Source organism: Bombus impatiens, unplaced genomic scaffold (genome assembly GCF_000188095.3).
Source record: "Bombus impatiens unplaced genomic scaffold, BIMP_2.2 scf_0133, whole genome shotgun sequence".
NCBI classification, from domain to species: Eukaryota; Metazoa; Arthropoda; class Insecta; order Hymenoptera; family Apidae; genus Bombus; species Bombus impatiens.
In genome coordinates, this window is record NT_176552.1 from 611,057 (window position 1) to 634,903 (window position 23,847).

General features: G+C 35.7%; 3 protein-coding genes across 7 annotated transcripts in view; 2 read left to right on the forward strand and 1 right to left on the reverse strand.

The window, feature by feature from the left end:
- Nucleotides 1–13,384, forward strand: part of LOC100741492 (chondroadherin-like protein) — a 174,458-nt gene extending 161,074 nt beyond the window's left edge. For all 4 annotated transcript variants that reach the window (XM_012381483.3, XM_012381484.3, XM_012381485.3 and 1 more), the window contains 7 exons: nt 686–1,444; nt 1,977–2,199; nt 2,378–2,517; nt 4,888–5,040; nt 7,118–7,298; nt 7,409–7,548; nt 8,460–13,384. In XM_012381483.3, coding sequence (XP_012236906.1) covers nt 1,096–1,444; nt 1,977–2,199; nt 2,378–2,517; nt 4,888–5,040; nt 7,118–7,298; nt 7,409–7,548; nt 8,460–8,728 — 1,455 coding nt within the window. In that variant the 5' untranslated portion in view covers nt 686–1,095 and the 3' untranslated portion in view covers nt 8,729–13,384. The remainder of the gene's footprint in view (nt 1–685; nt 1,445–1,976; nt 2,200–2,377; nt 2,518–4,887; nt 5,041–7,117; nt 7,299–7,408; nt 7,549–8,459) is intronic.
- A 249-nt stretch (nt 13,385–13,633) lies between these two features.
- LOC100747634 (putative uncharacterized protein DDB_G0289263) lies at nt 13,634–15,752 on the forward strand. Its single transcript, XM_012381561.3, has 2 exons — nt 13,634–14,900; nt 14,971–15,752. Exons 1-2 carry the CDS (start codon nt 14,015–14,017, stop codon nt 15,474–15,476), a joined length of 1,392 nt encoding a protein of 463 aa, XP_012236984.1. The 5' UTR covers nt 13,634–14,014; the 3' UTR covers nt 15,477–15,752.
- A 1,695-nt stretch (nt 15,753–17,447) lies between these two features.
- LOC100741612 (protein lin-54 homolog) lies at nt 17,448–22,866 on the reverse strand. Of its 2 annotated transcripts, none has more exons than XM_012381557.3 (12): nt 22,556–22,866; nt 20,958–21,354; nt 20,577–20,897; nt 20,233–20,487; nt 19,895–20,113; nt 19,691–19,807; nt 19,459–19,596; nt 19,130–19,369; nt 18,857–19,062; nt 18,338–18,581; nt 18,063–18,259; nt 17,448–17,984 (listed from the first exon to the last, which is right to left on the reverse strand). In XM_012381557.3, the coding sequence occupies exons 2-12, from the start codon at nt 21,342–21,344 to the stop codon at nt 17,801–17,803; spliced, it is 2,508 nt and encodes an 835-aa protein (XP_012236980.1). In that variant the 5' UTR covers nt 21,345–21,354; nt 22,556–22,866; the 3' UTR covers nt 17,448–17,800. The 2 variants fall into 2 exon arrangements, with proteins under 2 accessions (XP_012236980.1, XP_012236981.1); XM_012381558.3 differs by having other exon boundaries at nt 17,449–17,984; nt 20,251–20,487.
- Nucleotides 22,867–23,847: the final 981 nt, after the last annotated feature.

Genomic DNA, 23,847 nt, shown 5'->3' on the forward strand with positions numbered 1-23,847 from the left:
ATTCTACGCGAAAAAAGAAGTCGAAAATATAGAATACAAATTTTTCGTTCGAGGCTCTGTTTTCGAGAAAATCGACTTTGAATTTTCGCTCGGTACGCGTCCATTTTATCGCGTCTCGTTATAACGGATCTCACCGTTGTCTCGATGGAAAAATTAAAAAAAAATGTTATACTATATTTTCGACTTTTTTTCGCGTAGAATCACCCTCTTTCCGCTTGTACCACCAGTTACCAACCACCCTGTATAATTGTTAAATAACAATAAATTAACAATCGTTAAATAGAATCTTTTGTAACTAGAATTGTCGATATGAAAATTCCCAGCTACCGAAAACTAGCAACTCTCACCAAATCGATTTTAATCGTCCACTGAACAGAGACGCGAACCACCTGAGGTTCAGTAGCCAGTCCACGTTCTATAGTATATGTCAATAAAATCTCCTAACGTAGAATAAAACTACAAATACGATCGTTTCCAGTTCGAAATCTCGCGTATCGATCAACTTCGTCGTTAAATCTTGCCATTTTCGATAACAGGAGACTCAGCATCACCGATACGTAGAATGGATTCCTCTTAGCATCTCCAGCAATGCACAAAAGAGACCACGTTTCAATCCCAATTATTACCCGCGACGAAATTCCAAAGCCGCGACGAAATTCTAACCACCTACGCCCTTTGTTTGCAGACTCGGTGTACTGGTGCACCGCGGAAGAGCGAACAATGGATATGAGAAGAGCAGAGGCTAAGTAGCAGGCTGCAGGTACAGGAACAGAGAGGGCGAAGCAACAGGATAGAGGAAGCCGACCGAGCGTGGTGCGAAGAAGCAGCAGACAGAAAGTGTGTGAGAGAGGGTGAGAGAGGGAGAGAGAGAGAGGGGGGGTATAGAAAACGCCGAGAACGACAAGACTGAAACGACGAGAACAGTCCTTTCTTTCGAACAGCTAAGCAAAAACAAAACGAAAGCAAGAGAAATCTGCTGGAGGAAGGGAAAAAGAAGAAGAAGAAGAAGAAGAAGGAGGCCAATAAAGAGGTTACGAGACGTTTTCATAAAATTTCGATAAGTTTCGAGCAAACAGCAGGTAGTCGAACAAAAAGATGAAGGAGAGCAGCTTATGGACATTGGTTTGGGCAATGAGTCTGGCAACGAGTCTGAGCCTCGCGCAATCCGTCAACTGCCCCTCGCACGGTGAAATCTCGCCCTGTTCCTGCACACTGAAAAAATCCGGCTTGGACATCGTATGCGAGTACACGGACATACTTCACATCTCGGAGGTGATGAGCAAGTTGAAAGGGAGGACGAACGCGGTGATCTTTTATCTGAGGCTCAGGCACAACAATCTGCCGAAGCTGCAGCCGTATGTGTTCCTCGGCCTCGACATCCGCCATTTGACCATTCACAACAGCAGCCTGTCGAAGCTCGAGGAATCGTCTCTGAGTTCCATCGGTGAGTACCCTTCGCTTCTTCGTTCTTTGCCCAATGTGCGTCTCTATCGTCCCTTTGACAACGTCTCGCCGCTCCTCTTTTTCTCCCTGTTTTCAAATCGACCGACCGAAAAACGTTTTAATTCAACCGCGACCTCAACAGCGTTCTCCTTCGTCTCGTTTCTCCGCTACCTTCGTCTCGGTTGCCGTAAAGTTGCCTGGAACGGTTTCACTGCTCGTTCAGACCCGGTAAATTCAAGCAACGATACGCCTCTTCTCGTCTTTGCTCCTGTCTCTTTGCGTTTAAGTAGAGACATATGCGCGTCTCGGTCCTTGAACGTTCTTCGAATATTATCTTATTTACGCTTTGACATCTTCCTACCTCTCGGTGTATTTTTTTTTTCTTCTTTTTTTAAGTATCTTTCCATTCTTCGCAAACGAGAACGTTGCATCGCGAAGGCCGTCGAGATCCCACGAATCTTGACTCTTGATACTTGACTCTTTCGACGAAGCGCAAGCAATTCATCAATGTGGTTTATCGCGGCGTTTCGCAGGGACTGGCCTGACGCAGCTGGACCTCTCGCAAAACGCTTTGCTCTCGGTGCCGTCTAGCGCTTTGAAGGATCTTCAACATCTACTTATACTGAATCTGAACCGCAACAAGATCAAAAACATCCATAAAAAGGCTTTCGAAGGGCTCGACACCCTCGAGATTCTTTCCCTGTACGAGAACGAGATCTCCTACATAGAAGAGGACGCGTTCACAGGATTGCACAAGTAAGTTACTTCAGCTGGAGTCAACCACCTGCTACCTATCATCCGGCTACGAATTTCATTGCGTCGCTTGTTCTTCCATTACTTCGATCCCTATCACTTCCGATTAATCGCGTAAAATCTGACTTAAACAAGCGTCGTAGAATTAAGTTGCAAGTAAAAGGATACGTTTGAACCGTAGCCGAAAGCTGAGGAGATTGAATCTCGGAGGAAACAATTTGACCAAAGTGCCGACGCCGGCGCTGCGCACTCTGGACATGCTGAAGAAGTTGGAGATGCAGGAGAACAGGATCACGGCCATTCAGGAAGGCGATTTCGAAGGTACGTCTACTTTCGTTTCCGCCTTCCCTACGATTCCTCGACATAGCTCGGGATTTCCTCCGGGGCGATGGATATTAACGCGCGACTTACGACTCGAGCTGTTCGCGTTTTAGCGTTCCTGAAGTAGAATGATATTTGTCAAATGCTCTTTTCCCAATCTTTTCTGCATCGATCAAATTCCTTAAAAATCGAAACGAACTTTCCCATCGATTAATATCACGAAGCGAGCTGTCGAGACAAATCGTCCGCTCTGTATCGCGTCGTTCGCGATAGGTAGACTGTTTCTTCGCAATTTGCGGACGTTTATGCAAATTCGTATGGTTACGAGTACCACTAAAAAGAATGGAATATCGTACTCTGAATATTTTACGTGTTTTCGCACGATATATGCATGCGGTACTTCGTTAGTATCTTCAAATATGCCATAATCACATGAAAATTCGCGATATGGTAATAGGTAATATTTCTTATACAGTTTTATTGTATAGGATTCGCGCTAAAATGAGAATGCTCGTGAAGGTTCATATTTTTAGGAAAACAATTAAAAGAATGGAAAGGGATTTGGCTGGCTCATCGTCGAATTATCGTAACGAGCACTATGATCATCTTGTATTATTCTCACATGTTGCGTTCGTTGTCCGTGCGTCTGTGCATCTTTGCAGCTTCGAAGATTCTACTTCGAACTTGGTATTTCTGATCCATCGGACTTGCAACGATTCCATTTGAAATCTGAGTTTCGTGTCGTTCGAAAACGATTCGCTCGTCTTATTATACCAACTTCCTAGCTCAAGTACTAGACTGTAATCCACTTATATTCGATTAACCTCGTAACTTTACAGTGCGTGCACGCGCGTGCATCGCCGACCTTTTCGCATGCGAGCAATAAGGTCATCGATAGAGTTAATATCTGTATTTATTCTTAGACGCGAATTAGCTCGTCTCTAAAAAAGAGGGCCGCGTCGTAACTTTCAAGCAGATCGATTCGCGCAGTGGCAGTGCCTCTTCAAGGGTGAGACCGACCCTTCGCTCCAACTCCGTGCTTTACTTTCTTCTGTCGACTTCTATTTTCAGACCTGCGATAGAAAAAGAACAAATCTGTCTATTCGAATCTGTCTATTCCTTTCTTTTTCAGCTCTCTACCTTTTGCGATCTATGAATGGGACGATGAGTCGTCGTCGTCGTCGTCGTTGCCTGAACCAATAACAACGACAACGTTTCTACAAATCCTGAGAAACCTCTCTTTACCTGACGCGTATCTTAGACACTATAGATCTTTCGTTCCAATGTTTTTCGTTATAAATTTCCCTAAACGATCGTGTTACTAACCTAACTTACCTTGCAGAGAGAAAGCAATTACCATGCTATCTGGCCAAAGCTTGCGAACGATAATCCGCAGACACGTGCCGCAGCCAATCAGCGTCGTTCCTCCTGCAGATTTTCCACGAAAGACAGACGCTGATTGTCTGCGACACGTGTCTGCGGACAGTCGTCTGACTGCGTAAGCTTAGCTTAAGAGTACGGCTTATTCATGGTTCGCTGCTGCGGATATTTCATCGCATACCTGATCATCTTTTTAATTCGATATTACCAGCATGTACTCTGAAAACACGGTTTCCACGTAACACGGTGGAAAAATTACCGCGGCCATTTTACAACGCGATATTCTCGTAACTCGATTTCCATATAACGCGACTTAATAGAAGACTTGGACAGCGTTCGTATAACACGAATATTTCCATCACGCTGTTTTGCTTTCGCTTGAAACACGATGTCGATAGAACGCGCCACGTATTACTACCGCGTTACAATAGGATTCACTGTAATAACGCAGGATACAGGATCGTTACGACGGTATATGAAACTGGTAAAATTACTATATGTAAAACTATCGATTTTGTAAAGCATCGGTGAAACCGGGACCATTCCTTGACGAACGCTGAAACGATATACGGGGTGGGTTGGTAACTGGTGGTACAAGCGAAAGGGGGGTGATTCTACGCGAAAAAAGAAGTCGAAAATATAGAACAAAAATTTTTCGTTCGAGGCTTTGTTTTCGAGAAAATCGACTTTGAATTTTCTGTCGGTACGTCTCGTTATAACGGATCTCACTGTAGATCGTTGTCTCGATTGACGTTATTTTTTTAATTTTTTAAATTCTAAAATTTTTAAATTTTTATTCCATATTTTCGACCTCTTTTTTCGCGTAGAATCACCCCCTTTCCGCTTGTACCACCAGTTACCAACCACCCTGTATATTTCTCTAATTATGCAAACAGATAATACAGAATGTAATTGTTGTTGAATGGAACACGTTAGTCGTGTCATAGAGAAATATAGGCGATAAAAATTCTCTTTTCCCTGTGTTATCAGGTCTGAAAAGCCTGGATTCGTTAGGACTGGCGCACAATCAGCTTCGTGAAGTGCCGGCCCGTGTGTTTGCCCATTTGACGCAATTAAACTCTTTGGAGCTGGACGGAAATCAAATTACACACGTGGATCCGGATGCGTTCATCGGTCTCGAGGGTAAGCGTAATCACGATTTCATGCGATTCCTTTGAAACGTCTCGGCACGTGGCGCGCTCGGCGAAACGCCATTATTTCTATCGCGTCGCCTCGCACGCCTCGGATAACCGATTTTCCATCAAACGCGTACACCGAGCTGCGTCGATCTCGATTTTCCGTCGACGGCAAGAGCCAACGTCGCGAGAACCGTGCTAATCGAAATTATTTCCGACAGTTCCCGTAAACTGCCTTTGTAACCGTTCAGTCGCTTATCTCGTTCGAGAACGATCGTTGCACGTAACGATATTAAATCGTTCGATCGTCTAACGTTGCGTTATAACGTAGAAATTTGAAACGGCGATCCTGCGGAAAAATCTTCGTTGGTCGTTGTCGGCGTCGAACGTTTGTTTAACGACAATTTGCTGATAGGTGGAACGTCGGTGAAATTCGCGAGTGCCTGCCTGCCTTAGAGCGTGATTTCGCGAAAAAAAAAGATCGTCGGCGATTCGATTAAAAATTTGATTAAAAAATTAAAAAAAGAAAGGGTAATTTACGTAAATTCAATGGAAATAATCTCGCAGAGAGGAAATTAAACGAGAGGCACGTTATGGCAAGGTTGTTCTGAAGGGAAACAGTCGTCGCTCTTTTCAAACTCGATGATCTTTTTCCGACAGGATCCTCCGAAATTCCTCGCTGAGGAGTTAGCGAACAGATTGAACTTTTCTATGATTATGCGATGAAGTCTGCCTGTTTGACGTACAACAACAAACAGGTAGCAGACTCGATCGAATGGAAGTTGTGCCCCGGGCGGAATCGAGGAAACTTGAAAGTTGCATACACGTCGATGAAATATCATCTTGCTACATCGTGACTGCGCGACGATTACAGGTCGATTATACCGTACAGCACGGATCGGCACGTACCGTGACGGATAGTGCGAACGGTCTGATTTAAAGCGTTTCGATATTGTATGGTGCCGGCACCATTCCGAACGTAACGCGGTGGAACGGATCCGCTATACGATATGTAACGTAGGATGTCTCTGAAATCATGGTACAAGCGATCGGATGGTAATTCTACGTGTAAAAATAAGTCGAAAAGAAAGAATAACGTTTTTTCGTTCGAGGCTTCGTTTTCGAGAAAAATGAGTTTGAAGATCGGTGCGGTACGCGTGCACCAATTGTACGTTTCCATGAATTTCGATCGATAATGTATATTGTACGTTTAATAGTGCGTTTGGTGATACGTTTAAGAACACAGACACGAAGAAGAACAGAAGTTTGACGAACGGAAGAATTAACTTACACGGTTACCCGACCGGTTTTCAGACTCGTTTTTTTCGAAAACGAAGCCTTAAACGAAGAAACGTTATTCCTTATTTTCTGCTTATTTTTACGCGTAGAATCACCAGCCAACCGCTTGTACCGCTTCGCTTCGAAGACACTCTGTGCATGAACAGTCCTTAATTCGACGAAAACAGCCTGAAATAGACGAATGTATAGCAGTTGTCGCATCTGAAATTGCAATTTAAACGATAGCTCGCGGCTCGCGCTTTCTTTGTAAGGCGTACTTTGTACGTATAAGATATTCCTTTGCTCGATAACTGGTTTGAAACACCGATTATTCAACGTTAATAAACAGAAAAGGACGAAACGATTCGATAAATAAACTTTCCAATAATCGATCGATGGTAATAGCAATTCAAGCGAGCTACGCTTTGCTGTAAACAAACAAAAAAAGCGTTGGACGACCATTTTTACGCGTTCCATGCCGTTAACGGGGCAAATATCCGCGCGTTTATGGCTCTGCAGCCCTCTATAATCTAAATAACTCGATCCAAATTACTTGTCATCACGCGATCATCCAACGCACGTCTCTCGCCTTATCGAGGGAAAACGATTTAAAGAATGTGAAGAAACAAAGCGTATCGATCGTAGCCAACGAACGAACTGGAATCGTCGAGGAACGAAATTTCTCCTACGTTCAACATAAACGCGTTGCGTTCTGTTCGACCGTCGATTAATTAGCCTCGTTTCCGCCCAAAAACCTGTCGCGTTACGACTACGCTCACGCGTGCTATATTTTAATCGAATTACAGAGAACCTGCAATATCTGCGACTGGGCGATAATAATTTACACTCGGTGCCGAGCGACGCGTTACGCCGTCTACATCGATTACGTCACCTCGATTTAAAGGCCAATAACATTACCGTGCTCCCGGAGGACGCTTTCACCGGATACGGTGACTCCATTACGTTTCTCAACCTGCAGAAGAACCTGTAATTTCAATTATTTCGTTAAGAAAACGATATTTCTCTTCTAGTAGAACTCTAGCATCGTAAACGGCCACGTTCTCCTCTCGTTCTCTTTTCTTTTTCCCTTTCTTTAGAATCAAGGTGTTGCCGCCCTTGGTTTTCGAAAATTTGAATTCCCTGGAAACGCTGAGTCTGCAGAACAACAAGCTCACGCACATACAGGAGGAAGTGACTGAAAATATCGTGGACACCCTACGACACATCGATATCACAGGTAAATGTCAAGGATTCGTTCGAACCTGCTTGGAGGGAGGGCAACGCGTAAGTCATGTTCCTGGGAGAGTCCCCGTTGGCTATACAACGAGCCTCTCTTGGAAATCGATCTGATTTAGCACGATTTTGTGGAACGAAATGCACCATATTCGCGTTATTAGTATTGCTCGATGTTAAAGGAAAGAAAACGCAGAATCGAAAAGAAGAAAACGCTTATTATCAGGAACTTACCGGTTGCTTGCTTATCGCGAAGAGGCAGCTCAGGCTGCCGCAAATAACGCGATAAATTAAAAAAGCCAGTCCCTGTAATTGCCGGTCTTTTCTCTGCATTTCCTTCTATGAAATTTTAACCACTCGTACAATGTTTCGTATAATTCCGCGAATGTGTCTAATTGAACGACAAACGAAAGATTTGAAACGTAAATGAAAGCAGTCGTCGAGTAAAAGTATAGGAACGAAATATCGCGAAGAGTGGAGCAAAATATTTCAAGAGTTAGTTAACGAACTCGCCGACGAGTTTTTAAGTCGGAGGATTCAGAAAGCAGCGACTGCGACTCGGACAAGTGGTAGTCATTAAGAGACGTCATTATCGTGTGAACGGAGAAACACTCCTTTTAAATAATGCCCTGTAAGATCTGCGAACGAGCGCTGCTCCTGCAACATCGTAAAGCTTAACAGGCCACAATCGAGCCAAGCTCTTTCTCCACAAAGATATCTCAGTTCGCCAGAGCGATTCAATAGCCAGCGTAAAATGAATTGGTCGTTTAAGAAATTACAGTTGCCCGAACTAACAAAAACTACGGTGGAAATGATCGACTGGAAGTATATGCAAAAATAAAAGAAATTAACGAATAACAAATACGTACACTCGCCATTTATCTGAAACATTTTCCACTTGCACTTTTTCCACAGACAACCCTCTGATCTGCAACTGCGAGCTACGATGGTACACTGCTTGGCTGGGGAATTTACGCGACAAGGACGACGAGAGGATGTCGAGGAAGCGCACTGTGTGCACCATGCCCAACGAACATCGGGAGTACTCCGTTCAAAACATACCGTTGGAGAGAATGGGTTGCGTCGGTGAAAACGCTGGAAGAACCTCGTCGACTGGCAGCTGCGGCGTTTACATCAATATGATGCTAGAAATAGCAACAGTGACCGTCGTTGCTATGCTCTAACTGCGATGTTCGATGCCGTTATGTCACGTTATGTCCGGACATCTCAGTTTCCCCTAGCGTAAATTTATTCCCCTGATTCGCGAACGCGAATGCTTGCTACCGGCGGCGTTATCCTCGTTTGCTCCACTTTCGTTGGCCAGCGAATTTATCGTTCTTCTGTCGTCGTGCAATCATGCCACGGTCGCGGAGACGTGACACGATTGAACGATTTATAGCTTAATCCTTTATGTAGTCTCACTTTCGACCATTGCAATTCTACTGCTGCGCAATTCGAGTAAATCTACTTAACGAGCAAGTGTATCGAGAGCTGGTCGAAAGTCGTGGGAAATGTTTGCGCGTGATATCGTATCGTTGAGTCGTAAGGAAACCGAAGACTTTTTTTTTTTTAATGTTCTTTATCTTATCGATACTTTTCCTTTTTATCGTGCGAAAGACGAAGGGAAAAGAAAAGAACGTATCGAGCACGATGTCGTTCGATCAGGAGTAAAACGAAACCGAAGAACGATACGATTGCGTATAATACAGCACCCGTGTACATCTCAGTTGTCGCGTCTGACTGGTCGAATTCCAAGGTCGAAATCGTAGGTGTTCCATCGGGAACGAATGACGGTCAAAGAATATCCGAAACGGGGCAAGAGAGAACTCGATCGCGACGTACGATAACAGGGTGAAAAAGGAGCCCTCGATGTCATAAATAATTGTAAGAGCCTTTTTCATCGAACGTTACATATCAAGATCGTTGCCAAGTATTTTATGGATGTCTGTTAAAGCTCGCATGAACGCGAGACGCGTAGCATAACTTTATAGAAAATTCGAATGTCTATAGTTTAGCCGTCACTCATCCACGGACATTCATCTTATACATATCAACGCGTTCCTTAAATCATTGGGGACGATGTCGTCGACATTTCTTAATGTTCGCACTTCGTACGTCACAATCTCACGTAATAATAATATAGACGATAGGTCGTCAATCTCTAGTTTCTGTTGTTGCTGAAAGTTGCGAAAATATTGGTCAGATAGCCTGACCGACGGTATTTACGATAAATTAATTTTTCCTATTTTATTCGACGTTTCTATCTAAATGTATTTTGTTCCGGTTCGAAAATTATACGAAGTTACGTTACTTAATTTATTATCTGGACATCGGTTCCACGTATTTGCGTTATTTCAGGAAGAATCGCGAATTTATTACGTTACTCGGCCGATAAATATTCGGTGGAAACGGAGTAATCCGGTGATCGATATTCAGGCGTGCTCTTTAGCCTGCAATCTTTGCCGGTGATATCTTGAGATCGTTCAGCTGCTTAACTCCATTCACAAAGGACCGACCGGTCGAAATGAAATAACGACTGCTGATGAAACGTAATATACTCAACAGGAAACCGACACTTGTCAATTCTGGTAGAGCACGACCGCGATCATTCAAGTGGCTTGTCGCTTCTGTTTTGTAGGCTCTACTTGCGCTCTAGACGTCGACATTTATACGGCGCGTGATAAAATTACACCGTCTTTCAGCAACGCCGCGAGATGAGACGGCAAAACGATCGTAGTACGTACGTCGCAGTTACGCTTTTGCCGCACCATCCTTCGTTTCAACTAGACGCTTTAAATTCCCCTCCTTGTTATAGCAACGCACGGATTGTGACGTGCGAACACACCACGTATGCTTGTATTTCGAGTTGCGAAACGTGTTCGAAGTTCGTTCGATACGCGCGGCAAACGTCAAAGATATCTGTAATATTTTTCGACGAACGCGGAAAATTCGATTGTTACGCGGAAACGAAGAAAGTATAGAGACAAATCCTGCACGTAATTATTATATTGTCGGAATACATTACACGATCTAGAGATATATGTATATCATAGGAGCGAGTTGATTAATCTGTTGCGAGTATTTGTTGGTAAAACGGTAAACCATCATCGAACACCTTTCGTACACTGTATACCGCGCGATATAATTATCAATTATCGATAATGCGTTCACAGAACGCAGAGTCATAAATAAGTTACACATGGAAAGTACATCGTGTTTTACTATTCGATAAATAGAGTAATAAAAAAGTAATAAGATTAAGGCATTAATATTACGAATAATATACTGCATATCGAAATTAGGTTAATGATAATATTACGTCGTGACACGAGCCACTATGAAACCTAATGGAAATCGAAGGAAAATCACACAAATTTTCGTTTTTTTTTTTTCAAATTTATACGATTTATAGAATTATCGATTGTCCTCGAAATAGATACTACGCATGATTTAAAACATCGATCTGATCGATTTTATTTAATTAATAAATCAAGTTTCTTTTTCAAAACTTTTTCAGCTATACCGAAAGTATCGGAAAATATTTTTTCCTTCGATGGAAAAAGGGAGAAGGTTCGTGCCAATATCACACAACACACACATATCATTTATACGCCCAAAATTTTACCTGTAAAATAATGGTTAATTAAGGCTTCACTGATATAATCTCTAAAGATCATATACATATCGTGAACGTGAGATTTAAGAGAATTTATTTGTTAATATATATATAATATATGTACGTTACATATATATACACATTATTACGATCATCAAAGATATATTATATACCTATATATTATATATATACATATACGCATTGGATGTTTTTTCTAAGAAGTTTCATCGATATAAAAATACAAAGTTGTTATTTACGTGCTGTTGTTACAAGCGAATAATCTCATTACAGATCATTTCAGCCCAGTATCTATTTAATGATTGTCCAGTACTTTCTTCTCTGACGAATTTTCTTTATTAGTTGGGACTTGAAAGAAATATTAAGCTTCGTTTAAACGATACGCCGAGTGGTATTCTTTGCAGGCCCTACACATAGCTTAGAATCCTCAGGAGGCATATCGAAGATACGTTTTCTTCGTATCTTACTACTTTGATGCCAATTATTCTGTTAAAAGAAAAAGATTCGCTTGAACGACAGCACGTGAATGATTATAAGTTGACGAAAAATACCAGTAGATACAGAAATAAAGAGAATAGTAACGTTAGCATAGATGCACTTATCCAGTGAGGCAGGAGTTTAGATCCCAAGATTAAAGACTGAATCGACGGGAAAGAAGTAGAAAAATGTATAAGTATATCCGTTTCCGCATTGATCCTAGCTTTCGTCGAGCAATATCGGTCTCTTGTTTCATTTTACCTATCAACAGTACCATATATATTCGCGACTTTCTCAAAAACTTTTTATTAGAACTTGCTACATGATATCGACGGATCATAGATTTCTTCCTAATTGTACTATCTTCTTCATTGACATATTATCAAAAGAAAAACCAAGGGACTCCTGACTCACATAGTGAAACATATCCCTTTAGGTGATCGTAGAACGATGAAACGGGCTAGTCGCTTGCGCGTATTCGCGTCGGAGACACCCAAAGAACCATGTCGAGACATATCTCTGATGGCCGTAGGTTTTAGTCTCGCCGGCTGCGTTGTTATTATTACTAATTATTATAAGCGGTATTTTTGTACAGTGTCTTACAGTGATGGAGTCGTTGCAGGCGCAGCCGACGAGCCGTTCACGGCATAGCCATATTATACATAATATAAATATATATACATACATATATTTATTTCAATTATAGCGCGTAATACTCTGAAAACCTTTCTTTGGCGTACACATGATACATACAGAGATGCGTATACACACATGTAAACGTAAATTAAAAAAGCGTCAGTTTAACGAAACAAAAGGGAAAGTGCAAGTAAAAACGGAGAACAAATACACAATGTCAAAAAAGGATTTGTTCGTATAAACAACTTCAAGAACGGAGCTTTTCTCTGTCTCTGTCTCTGTCCGTCTGTCTCTCTGTCTCTCTCTTTCTCTTTCTCTCTCTCTCTCTCTCTCTCTCTCTCTTCCTCTTTCTCTATCTTTCTCTCTGCTTTCATTGAACTTCGGTGGATATCTTTACTTGTATCTATCTCGGTGCTCTCTTGTATTGTCCGCTTCGTTACCTCTCAAAGAATCATTTAAATTTCCCCAACTTATAATTACTGTATACGCTGATAAATATCACATACACGCGAGAGACATGCAAGCATATACACACGTACAAATAATAATTTTACAAGCATAGGATACACGTACGATAGATTATATGTACGGACACATTACTACCTACATACCTATATGTTATTTCCTCTTTGATTAAGAGTAGATAATTAATCTGTGTAAGAGCCATACGAAGTTCGTATGAAATTGAAATACGAATGAGAAAGAAGGATTCTATCGCAAAGGATACATACACATACACACGTACACACGCACACGGAAAATCTATGCCTAAAATGACATATCGGTGTTACAACGTATAAATATATATATATATAAATATGATTATAAATATATAAATATAAATATTATGTAAAACACAGATACACACATAAAATTCGTCTGTATATGTCTATAAATATTGTTACATATATATATGGTCACTATAATGATAATTATTACGTGATATGTATTACGAAACATCTTTTTCTCGCAAAGGTCCGTGATACGGGCATCTACTCAGATTCTAATGTCTATATGTCATTGTTTATTATGTCGTTAACAATTAACGTGTATATGTGAAACTTTCAAAACGAATAAAAGGTACCTAAGCATATGACCATCGTCATCTTATTTCCTTTCTACCGAATTCTTGTCTGTTTTCATTTATACTATAGTTAGCTGTACTAAGAAGTACTCTATAATTGATTAATTTTTACAACGATATAAGCATCGAGGAATAGTCCAATTACTTGTTGCAATAAATATAAATGGAAGAGTAATTTATTTTTAAAAAATATAAAAAATTTGTATTTTCAAATACTTTATTGATCTATCGAACAATCGTGGTAACAGATCATACTCAAACAATCGATTCAACCAGTAACCAATAACTTCGCTTATCTGCATTCACGTGTTAGAAAATAAGGTTATGTCACGCGTGACGAAGGTAAGAAATACATACTGGGTTGTTGTTTTGAAATTTATTACAGTGAATTTTAAACATTAAATGTTTATAACTGTTTTATAATTGTTAATAATAACATACCCGAATAAACGGTAAGGCAGTTTGCTAAATTTATTTGATAAAATACTATAATTACGTTTATATTACAATTTTTAAAAACTGTAAAAGTACGTATTTTAAAACCAATATTGTTTATTTACGAATAAACATTAACAATAGTAATCAAACTGATAACTTTTAATTATTTAAAACCATAAAGGCTTTCAACATTTTTAAATCATGACTCGATATGCAAGAGCTAAAGGTTCAAAAGCTTCAAATGAAAGAATACCCAATGAAGCTACACCATGGCATGTAATGAAACAACAATTAATTGAAAATTTATCAAAAAAAGAAGAATCTATTGGAGAAACAAAAACTGTTAAAGAATTGCTGGGTGACACACAAAATACAACTACTACTAATAACGTTGAAAATGCTAATAGTTCATGGGCAGAATTTCCAAACAATTCTGAAATAAAACATAATGTAATGATGCATAAAGTACAGAAAAAGCAAAAGACTATTAGCAAAGATAATCCTGCAGCAGAAATAAACAGTAAGGAACACCAAGAAGATGTATATCAATATAATACAAGTAACAATAAGAAAAGAAAAAAAGATAAACGCAATACATTAGAAATTAAGGAAAATAATATTGATGCAGTAATCAATATGAATGAATCACAAAATGAAAATGATATACCTTCCAAACGCCAAAAACGCAATATGAAGAAAAGAAATTTGAATGAAAGTGTATCCAAAACCACAGAAAATGATAACAATGATAGTATTGAACCAGAAAATACAAATAATAACAAGAATGGAAATAAAGAAATTAATAAACCACAAAAAAGTTTTAATACAAACTTTCCAGTTAAGTCACAGAACTTCAAGAATATTCCAAATAAGTTTGGTATGAAAAAGATTAACAATCAGAAAAGGAAGAGGAAACCACCTAAAATTCGGGATGATAAGGAACACAAAAGAAGAAAGCCAGACGTAGCCCCTTCAAAAATAACCATTAACGGTGTAGAATTAGAAATTGTGAAATTTGACGGGTTTCCAGTCAAAAAAGAAGATGCAGATAGACTAAGTGATTTAAAACAGAAAATGATCATGAAAGGTACATTGTATTAGTAAACTTTTTATAATGGTATATTAAACATTTTTTAATCATTTTCGTCATTTTGTAGGTATTCCACAAAAAGAAATAAATGCAGCAATGAAACTGGAAAGGAGAAAAGCTGAAAAAGCACTAGCTAGAATTAGAAAATGTGTATGTTTTCATTGTCGTAAATCTGGACATAATTTATCTGATTGTCCTGAACTTGGATCAGAACAAGCAGGAACTGGAATCTGTTTTAAATGTGGATCAACAGAACATACTCATTTCGAGTGTAAAGTAGCTAAGCCAATGGAATTCAGATATGCAACTTGTTTCATTTGTCGCGAACAAGGACACATTGCTAAACAATGCCCTGATAATCCTAAAGGAATTTATCCTCAAGGAGGAGCTTGTAAAATTTGTGGAGATGTTACACATTTGAAGAAGGACTGTCCGGATTTGATTAAAGGAAAGGAAGAAAATACCATTACAGTAAATACAATTGCAAATGGTAATTTAGAATCCCTAGGAGGGGACATAAATAGCATAGATGAAAAAGATAATAAAAAGACTAAAAAAATAGTGAAATTTTAATAAGTACTTAAAATAGAAATAAATACACGTATTTTTATGTATAATGTAAACTTTTTGTATATAATTCAATGCTTGCTATGTAAACGTAAGATTTATTGAAAGGTACATGTGTCTGACATGTATATACATACATTATCTTCATACATATACTTTAACATTATTTAAACCACCATCATGAAAAATCTGATATCAAATAACATATAATATCATTACAATTTATGTATTATCTATTTACATTATATTGGAATTTTTAAATCAGTTAAAACTTTTTACATATTAATTGTACAATGTGATCATGAAATTATTTATTCATTTAAATAAATTTTCCTAAGTTAAAGGAATAAATTATTTATTAAACTCTATGATATCAGATTTTTTCTCCCTATGTACAGAGGACAAATTATAAAGATATACGTAGATATACAAATATTATCTGTACATAGTAGTAGTTTCTTATATATATGTATCAGCATCATTTGCAAAATTTGTAATGTTAATTTTAAATTTATATTTCTATATTTAATCTGTTATACAAATGACATATAACAAGTAGAAACATACGATTAATTTTTCATTACCGTAATTTTCTTTTGAGACATCTAAATAAATGTCTCAATTTCTATTCACACAATTTTTATCTTATTATATTATGAATCTGTACAATTTATATACTTAAAATAAACATTATCATTTGAAGTATGAATTTTATGAATATATATGTATTTATATGTATTTGTACCTATATTACACTTGTTCTTACACTATTCCATATATATAATATATAAACTCTCTATATTTTATATTAATCTGCTACATAAAAGTTATACTTTAATCACCTCTAATGGCAGACAGATATTATTACTACTGCAGTGATGAATAAAGTCAACACACAATGAGAAATATCCATTTATCTGTACCTATTAAATCTTTAATTTATATATTAGACAATTGCATTCTCAATATCTTAATTCACTGTAATGCTCTGTCATTAATTATTTAAATAATTCCTCATATTAAGTAATATACAATAATAATTAAATTCAAAGGGACAATTTATTGCAACACATAATGAAAAACTTTTATTTTAGAATTGTTAGAAGTTGTGCGATATTACATATCGTAAGAAAACGTACGGAAATGTCCTAATATATTTTCTTCAAAATTATGCTAATTATAAAATGCACAAATGTAACTCAATGAAAGAAAATTTCCCAACCTCCTTTTAAAAAATCTGTTAATATTAGCTATAGACGAAGAACATCGATAAAGAAAAAATCATAAAAATACAACATTATTCAGAAATAACTGGAGTAACTTTTACTTTTACAAATAACGTAAGTTTTTCAAATATTTTTGATAATGATAACGATTATAAACAAATTCAATTTCATTGGAAATTAGCGTTTCTCTTTTGTAAACTTTTAAACTAACATATATACACCAAGCTATTCTGAAATTAACCAAGCAAAATCAATTTTTCGATTTAAGATAAATATATTAAATTAACATGCAATATGGAAATCTTAAATAATATAAACTATTACGTTAAACGCATTTAATTTTGAGCTCATTAATCACATTGCCTAGCGATAAAAAATCGAGTGTTTTCGCTATTCCATAAAACTCCATCATCATCCAATATTCTATGAATACATGCATTTCTTTTCATTAAAACATCTGAACGTTTATGCTAATCAGGAATTAATTAATTAGAAATTCAAATTTGGATACGAAGTATAGAACATTCAATGTACAGATACTTCTTACTACTTTAGCCTCTTACTTTAATTTCCAATAAAATCTTTTTAAAATGTAATTGACAAATATATAAATATTTTTTGTTATCTTATATATTTGTGTTACAAATTTTCATGTAAAATTTCATTCAACCGTTCTATTTCTATTATTTCTAAACTTGCTTTTATATTCTTGATATATTACATAATAAAATAACAACTAATTTTATATTATTTTTATCAAATTCTCAATGAAAATAAAAATAATTTAGCAATAGACTTTTTAACCACACATAACTGAGCACTCACTATGTTATGATAAACATATCTATAACTTCGAAAGTGCAATTTATGATTATAAAAGAAACCTCTCATATGTTAGTAAGACAAAATTAGAAAACGGTTGAATGTATAACATTTTAATACCTTTCACCATTATCTTTGGTATGTAACACTTGTATATAGTTAGTATGACCAATTATCAAATTAAGAAGTACCAATAACTAACATCTTCAATTTTGTGACTTCAGGATAGGTCCGCAAACTTCGAACATTTTGAACATTATATTTTTCCTTAGAATGTACCTGCTAGGTAGCTTCAGCTTTGTGTGCTGATTCTATGATTTCCTTGAGGCAGCGACCAAATTCCTCGATTATAAGTCTTTGTGATGTTTCATCATCAAACATGTTACGTTCTGCTTCATCAGCTTGCGCCATTAAGCACTCACACGTTATTTGTACTACTTTATCAGTCAAAAAATTAAATGGTTGCCTGTAAAATATGTATCACAAGCATGTAATTCGTAATATTTCTATCTTTTCCTTTCTTTCCAGTATTTCTTAAACATACCTTGCACCAGTATTTGATGTAGCGGGTGGCCTAAAAGCCATTTCCGATAATTGTAATTTTGTCTTATTTAGCGTAAGTTGTGCAGTTCTTACTTCGGCTGCTTCAGCTAGGTCTTTTAAAGATTTCTTCTCTAAATTCGGTTCTTCTACATTACGACACCCTATACATTTACAATTAGCAGAACAAGGAATCTTAGCCTAGTAAAATAAAAAATATTTTAGCGAAAATATTTTATTATTTTTAAAAACATTTATTTTTATGGCCATTTATTATACCTCGTAACATTCACAATAATTCTTTAAACATCCACTTCGTTTACAGTTGCAACCTTTGTTATGTCTACGTATATCATCGCCAGTTTCACGACCTTTGCCAATTTTTGGACGAAAAGCATTTGGATTACGCTCCAAACAGGACTTAATAGCACGTTGTCTTTCCTCTTCATTTCCAAGATTATTAGAACAGTTATTACAGTTGCACATATGACAAAATTCTCCATTCGCAAAGCAGTCACAATATCTGCAGCAAAACATATTTACGACTTATTGCTTTCATTTATTAAAACGCAATTAAAATAATAATTTATTAATGTGAAAATCAAATATTTCTTACATCACAAAACAATCTTCTAATTAAAAACGTAATATAACATCTATTGTGGACTGTCACTTTACAACATAATAAAAAAATGAAAAGCAATACCTGATGTTCAGTTTTTAAAAGCAGAATCATAACAATGATATTATATATTCAAAAATTATGTGAATTAGTTTACAGTCTTATGTTATACTTACAATTTAAGACATTGTGATTTAGTGCAATTGCATGGTTTTCTCGGCCGAATACCATTTGGCTCAACACTGGTATATGATCTTTGAGAGCTTTTACTTTCTATAACAGATCCCACAGATAAAGTCCCTGTTGAAGTCTGCAAATTTTGTGAATTACCTAGTAAACCAGATGTTGCTTGTTGAGATTTCAATTTTACATCGTCTGCTGGCTATAAGAGATAAATAATGTTATTCTATGCATATCACGAATATTCTAATGAAAGAAATATACTAAACCTGTTGCTGAATATATTGGGCTGGTAAAACTACAATATTTCCCACATTCGAATTTGTTGAAAGAACAGCTTGCCCAGATGCTAATTGACTTAAAGCAGATGCTGGGATAGCAACTGCATTTTTTGATTGGTTGGCTACTGTTGCAGTTGCTGGAATTAATAATCTTTGCCCACTTCCTGTTAATGCAGCCTTAGGTGCAACTGTCCTTAATGGCTGATTGCTAGTATTTAATGGAACTACCTGCATTTTGTTTGCAAAAAAAAAAACATGATGTATATAAGTAAATTTTCTAGTATTTTTCGATGACTATATATTCTATTTTTACAAACCTTAACAATCTGTTGTTGACCTCCTATTTTTTGGCCAACACCAACAGTTTGTAAAGTTGTTTGTGATTTCGTTTTACCCACAGTAACAACATTTGTAGTACCTGATGATGGAGTACTAACTAATCTTACATATTGCACCTTGAAAAGTATTGTATATTTAAAATATTTAAGCTTTAAATATTAATGCAAAGAAAAATATTGCAATGTTTTGATTTTATGAAAAAAATATTACTTGTCTGCCAGGCATTTGTATTTGATGTACTTGATTAGATCCAGTAACAATGTTTTGATTTGCTGGTATTCTAATAACTTGTCCACTTCCAAGGACAGTTCCAGGTTTTAAAGAACTCTATCAAAATATTTTATAATTAGCATAGAGATATTTAAAAAATATAAAAATTATATTAAAAATATGCATCACATGCATCCAACTAACCTGTCGTATAATCACTTTCTGTGGACTTTGTTGGACAGATGATTTATTAGAAGAGGAAAATGATGATTGCTGATTTGAAATTGTCGAAGCTTTAACTTGTGTGTTTACTGTAGGGGCAGGTAATATCTTTGTTGGCGATTTGATTGTATTACTTGGAACTATAGTCATTTTAGAGGGTTGAGAACTTGATGATTGCACTAGTTTATTTACAATTATTCCCTTTAACAAAAATAAACACGAATTAATTATTTCTGAAAGATCTTACATCTTAGTTATTTATTAATTGGAAGATTTTTAATTCTTCCTTTTCATAAAAATAATAAGAAGATAATACTTACTTTTTTCTTTATACTCACTTGTTTCTGTGGTGTTGAGGGCAAAATATGTTGAACTTTGTTAGTGGAAAGTAATCCCATTTGTTGTGCTTGTGCTAATGTTATAGTTTTTGTTGGACTTGTAACATCTTGACTTGACGAACTATTGTTTAAAAATTTTATTGCTTGTGTTTGTTGATTTTCATTTTGGGAACTTGCTATAAGAACTTGTTGACCTGATGGTGCTTGATTTCCAGCTAGTATCATTTTTGTATATACCTAAAATCATGGCAAAAAGGGAAGCTTAATAAATGTTTCAATCCTAAATACAGTAAAAATAACGAATATTATATCACGAATAATCTTACATTTCGATTTTGAGAGGTACTCTGTGCAGTACGTTTTATAGCAGACTGAGCTGTTTTTGCATTCTGTACATTTCCTAATGTGATATTTCCTGAATGACTAGTTGCCATTACAGGCTTACTAGGTTGTGCAGATCTTAACTGAACTATATTACCATCAGCAGATTTTGCCGTTATGAGAGTCTGAGCTAATGATTGTAATTGACCAGCCGATGCTGTTGACGGGTGTGAAATTTTTAAGATTTGGCTAGTACCTTGACCACCAGCTGGAGAGACTATCATAATAGACTGACTTTGCGTAACTTGACCAACATTTGACTTTACCTATTAAAATAATAAACAAATAATAATATATAACCAACGTAAGTATTATATACTGTGTACCTGTACTGTAGATGTAGGAAGCCTTTGTAACGTTGGTTTTGTTTGAAATACAATATTTTGATTATTTTGATTTGCTGTTGTATAGATAATATGTTCCTCTTGAGCTTGTTCAGAAACTTCAGTCATTTCCACATCAGGTACAATCGTTTCAGTCTCAATATTACGTCCAATTATTATATGTTCTTCATCCGTTGTCATAACTTCTTCAGCATTCATGCATTCTAACTCAGCTTGAATATTTGCAAATGCTTCAAAGTCATTGGATGAATATTGTTCATTATTATGCGATAGACTCAGTGCACTCAAGTCTCCATCACCAAGTGTACGTGAATCAAGAGCTAATGGTTCAACCAATGCTCTAGCATTTTGTCCTTTATTTATAGACATGATTACGTCCCTATACAAAATGTTACTTACTGTAGAAACTTATATATTTTAAATGAAAATAAGTATACCAATAATGTACTTCATTTAATTTGTATTGATATTATCTTTTTAGATTATTTCTTTTTACATATAATATGTAATGTAGGATTATATACAGATTTGTAACAAACTACATAATCAACTACATAACGACAATTATAATCAAAAAAGCCATATAGACATATAATATATAATTTCTTAAAATTATCATTCTCGTAAAAATCTTAAATATATAATAAAACCAAGACATTAATTACATAACTGAGTACGGAAACAAAACATACGATACAAAGATTCCTAAGCATAGGTCTATATGCTAGTATAAAATATCAAATTATAAACTATAAACAATTTTAGCAATATTTAATATCATGTCATCATATCACTTATTTATATTTAAAATAACTTTATCTAAGTTAAAAAGGTTTTCCAGATGTCTGTATCTTTCATCATAAACATGTATTTGATGGATACACAGGTTAGAAATTCATAGAATGTAAATCGTTTATATTATAAAGCTCGAAACGTTGTTAGACAATACACAGAAAGAAATATTGTAAACCAACGGAAAAATATAAAACGATTTATGAATTGACTTAAAAACGAAACGAATCGACGACGATTTAAAAATTCAAAAATTCAAATCTTTAAGATGTAGATGTGCCTTTTATAACTACGAAGGGCAGTAGGATTACCTACAAGCACGTCCAACAATATAAAGACCGAGTATAATTCGAATTTTCGAAAATTCGAACAATAAAATTTGAATAATGAAGAAAAATTCGAAGGATAGTCTACTTAGGAACATTAGCGCCATTTATTACTTGAACGCGCCATTTTCCACGAACTGAATTTCTCCAAGTATTTTAATAGTTTTAATGATTTCACAGCAAATCGACATTAATGTACGAAGAAAAATTAAACACTTAATATTTCAAATGGTAATAAAAAAGGAACTTTTCCTAAATATTCGCCTTATAATCGCACAAAATTCAACTTAACCTATAAGTTATCATTTCATATCAGGTACATACAGTGCTGGGTGGGGGCGTGCCACGAAACTTATTTTAATTTTAACAAATAATACAACAATGTCTCTTATATGCTCGTCAAGTATTTAAATTTCACTTAAACTTTTTCCTAAATAAATTAATCGTTCTTATAATACATACCTGGGTGTTCCTTTAATACCTCGAATTTGTTCAAAATCACGCGCCCACCATTGCTGTCCCACAGTGCACTACGCACCGCTGTGTACAAACAGACCCAAAGGTCGTTTAGTATTAAAATTTCAAAGAGAAACGAGAATGACAAGTTCACTGTTACTATAGAGTTATATTTTTTCTTATATGTAATTCAACAAAAGTAAACGTTTTACTTTATCAATCGAATATTACGTCAAAAACAACCAATATTTTCGCGCACTTTGCAAATTTCGATTTCGCCATTTTCACCCTTCCGCGGCTAAAAACACGTCAGCCCTTTAGCGCCCTCTTAGGCCAATAAAAAACCAAGTGTTCCAAAAACTTGAATATTTTGAATGTAAAATATTTCACGAAAAGTTGTATATTGTTATAACTATAATGTTTCTGTCTATAAATTTCTACAAATTTTATTTCTTAAATAAAGGAATGAAAGTCTACCCTTTTATTTATACAGTAACTTAGTTATTAACGTTAATATCAAATGAATTCTGTACTTAAAAAATACACGTATATTCTTATGTTGCGATAGCGAAACACAATACTAATTTGATAGTTAATGACCGTCTAATCAAGTAATGAAATTACTCGAATATTACAGAGAGCTACTTCTATATAGTAAAAATATATGTATTAATGTTGCTTATCAATTACTCCTAATTATCAAAAATAGATCTTTAAAATATAAATATATATTGAATTCAAATATCTCTTACGTAGCTTATTTTTATATAATTACTGAAAAAAAACAGGATAGATAATCAGATAACATTTAAATGCATTCTTTTTGTAAAAATATTTTCTGTTTACGATTATAATCTTACTTCCAATATTTATACATAATTTACTTGAGAAAGAATAAGTATTATAACAATATATCAATTTGGATTTCAAGTATAACGGAATCTGATTCATTAATTTATAATTTTGTCGGCTAGGTATGATGGGACTAATGAGAGATTAAAATTGCAAATGAATAATAAAATTGCATTTCTGTACACATTAGCATACATTAAATTTCATAGAAATTATAACTGTAACTAAGTACAGCTTATACAGGTTTACGACACGTATGAAATAGAATAAAGTAATCAACAAATATCTTTAAAAATTTACGAATTACATTATATAATTGATCATTTTTCTACCAGTATTTTAATTACCTACAATTTTTAAATTAATATATAACTTAAACACGTGTACTAATTTTGTTTAGATATGAAACTGATGATTTATATTTATTTTAATCGAATACAGAGTAA

Excerpts from the sequence above, each read along its gene's own strand:
- LOC100747634 (XM_012381561.3), top strand. The coding sequence starts at position 14,015 with ATGACTCGATATGCAAGAGCTAAAGGTTCAAAAGCTTCAAATGAAAGA. Across the intron at positions 14,901-14,970 it reads ACAGAAAATGATCATGAAAG|GTATTCCACAAAAAGAAATA; the intron begins GTACATTGTATT and ends GTCATTTTGTAG.
- LOC100741612 (XM_012381557.3), bottom strand. The coding sequence starts at position 21,344 with ATGTCTATAAATAAAGGACAAAATGCTAGAGCATTGGTTGAACCATTA. Across the intron at positions 20,488-20,576 it reads GTACCTCTCAAAATCGAAAT|GTATATACAAAAATGATACT; the intron begins GTAAGATTATTC and ends CCATGATTTTAG. Across the intron at positions 19,370-19,458 it reads GTCAACAACAGATTGTTAAG|GTAGTTCCATTAAATACTAG; the intron begins GTTTGTAAAAAT and ends AACAAAATGCAG.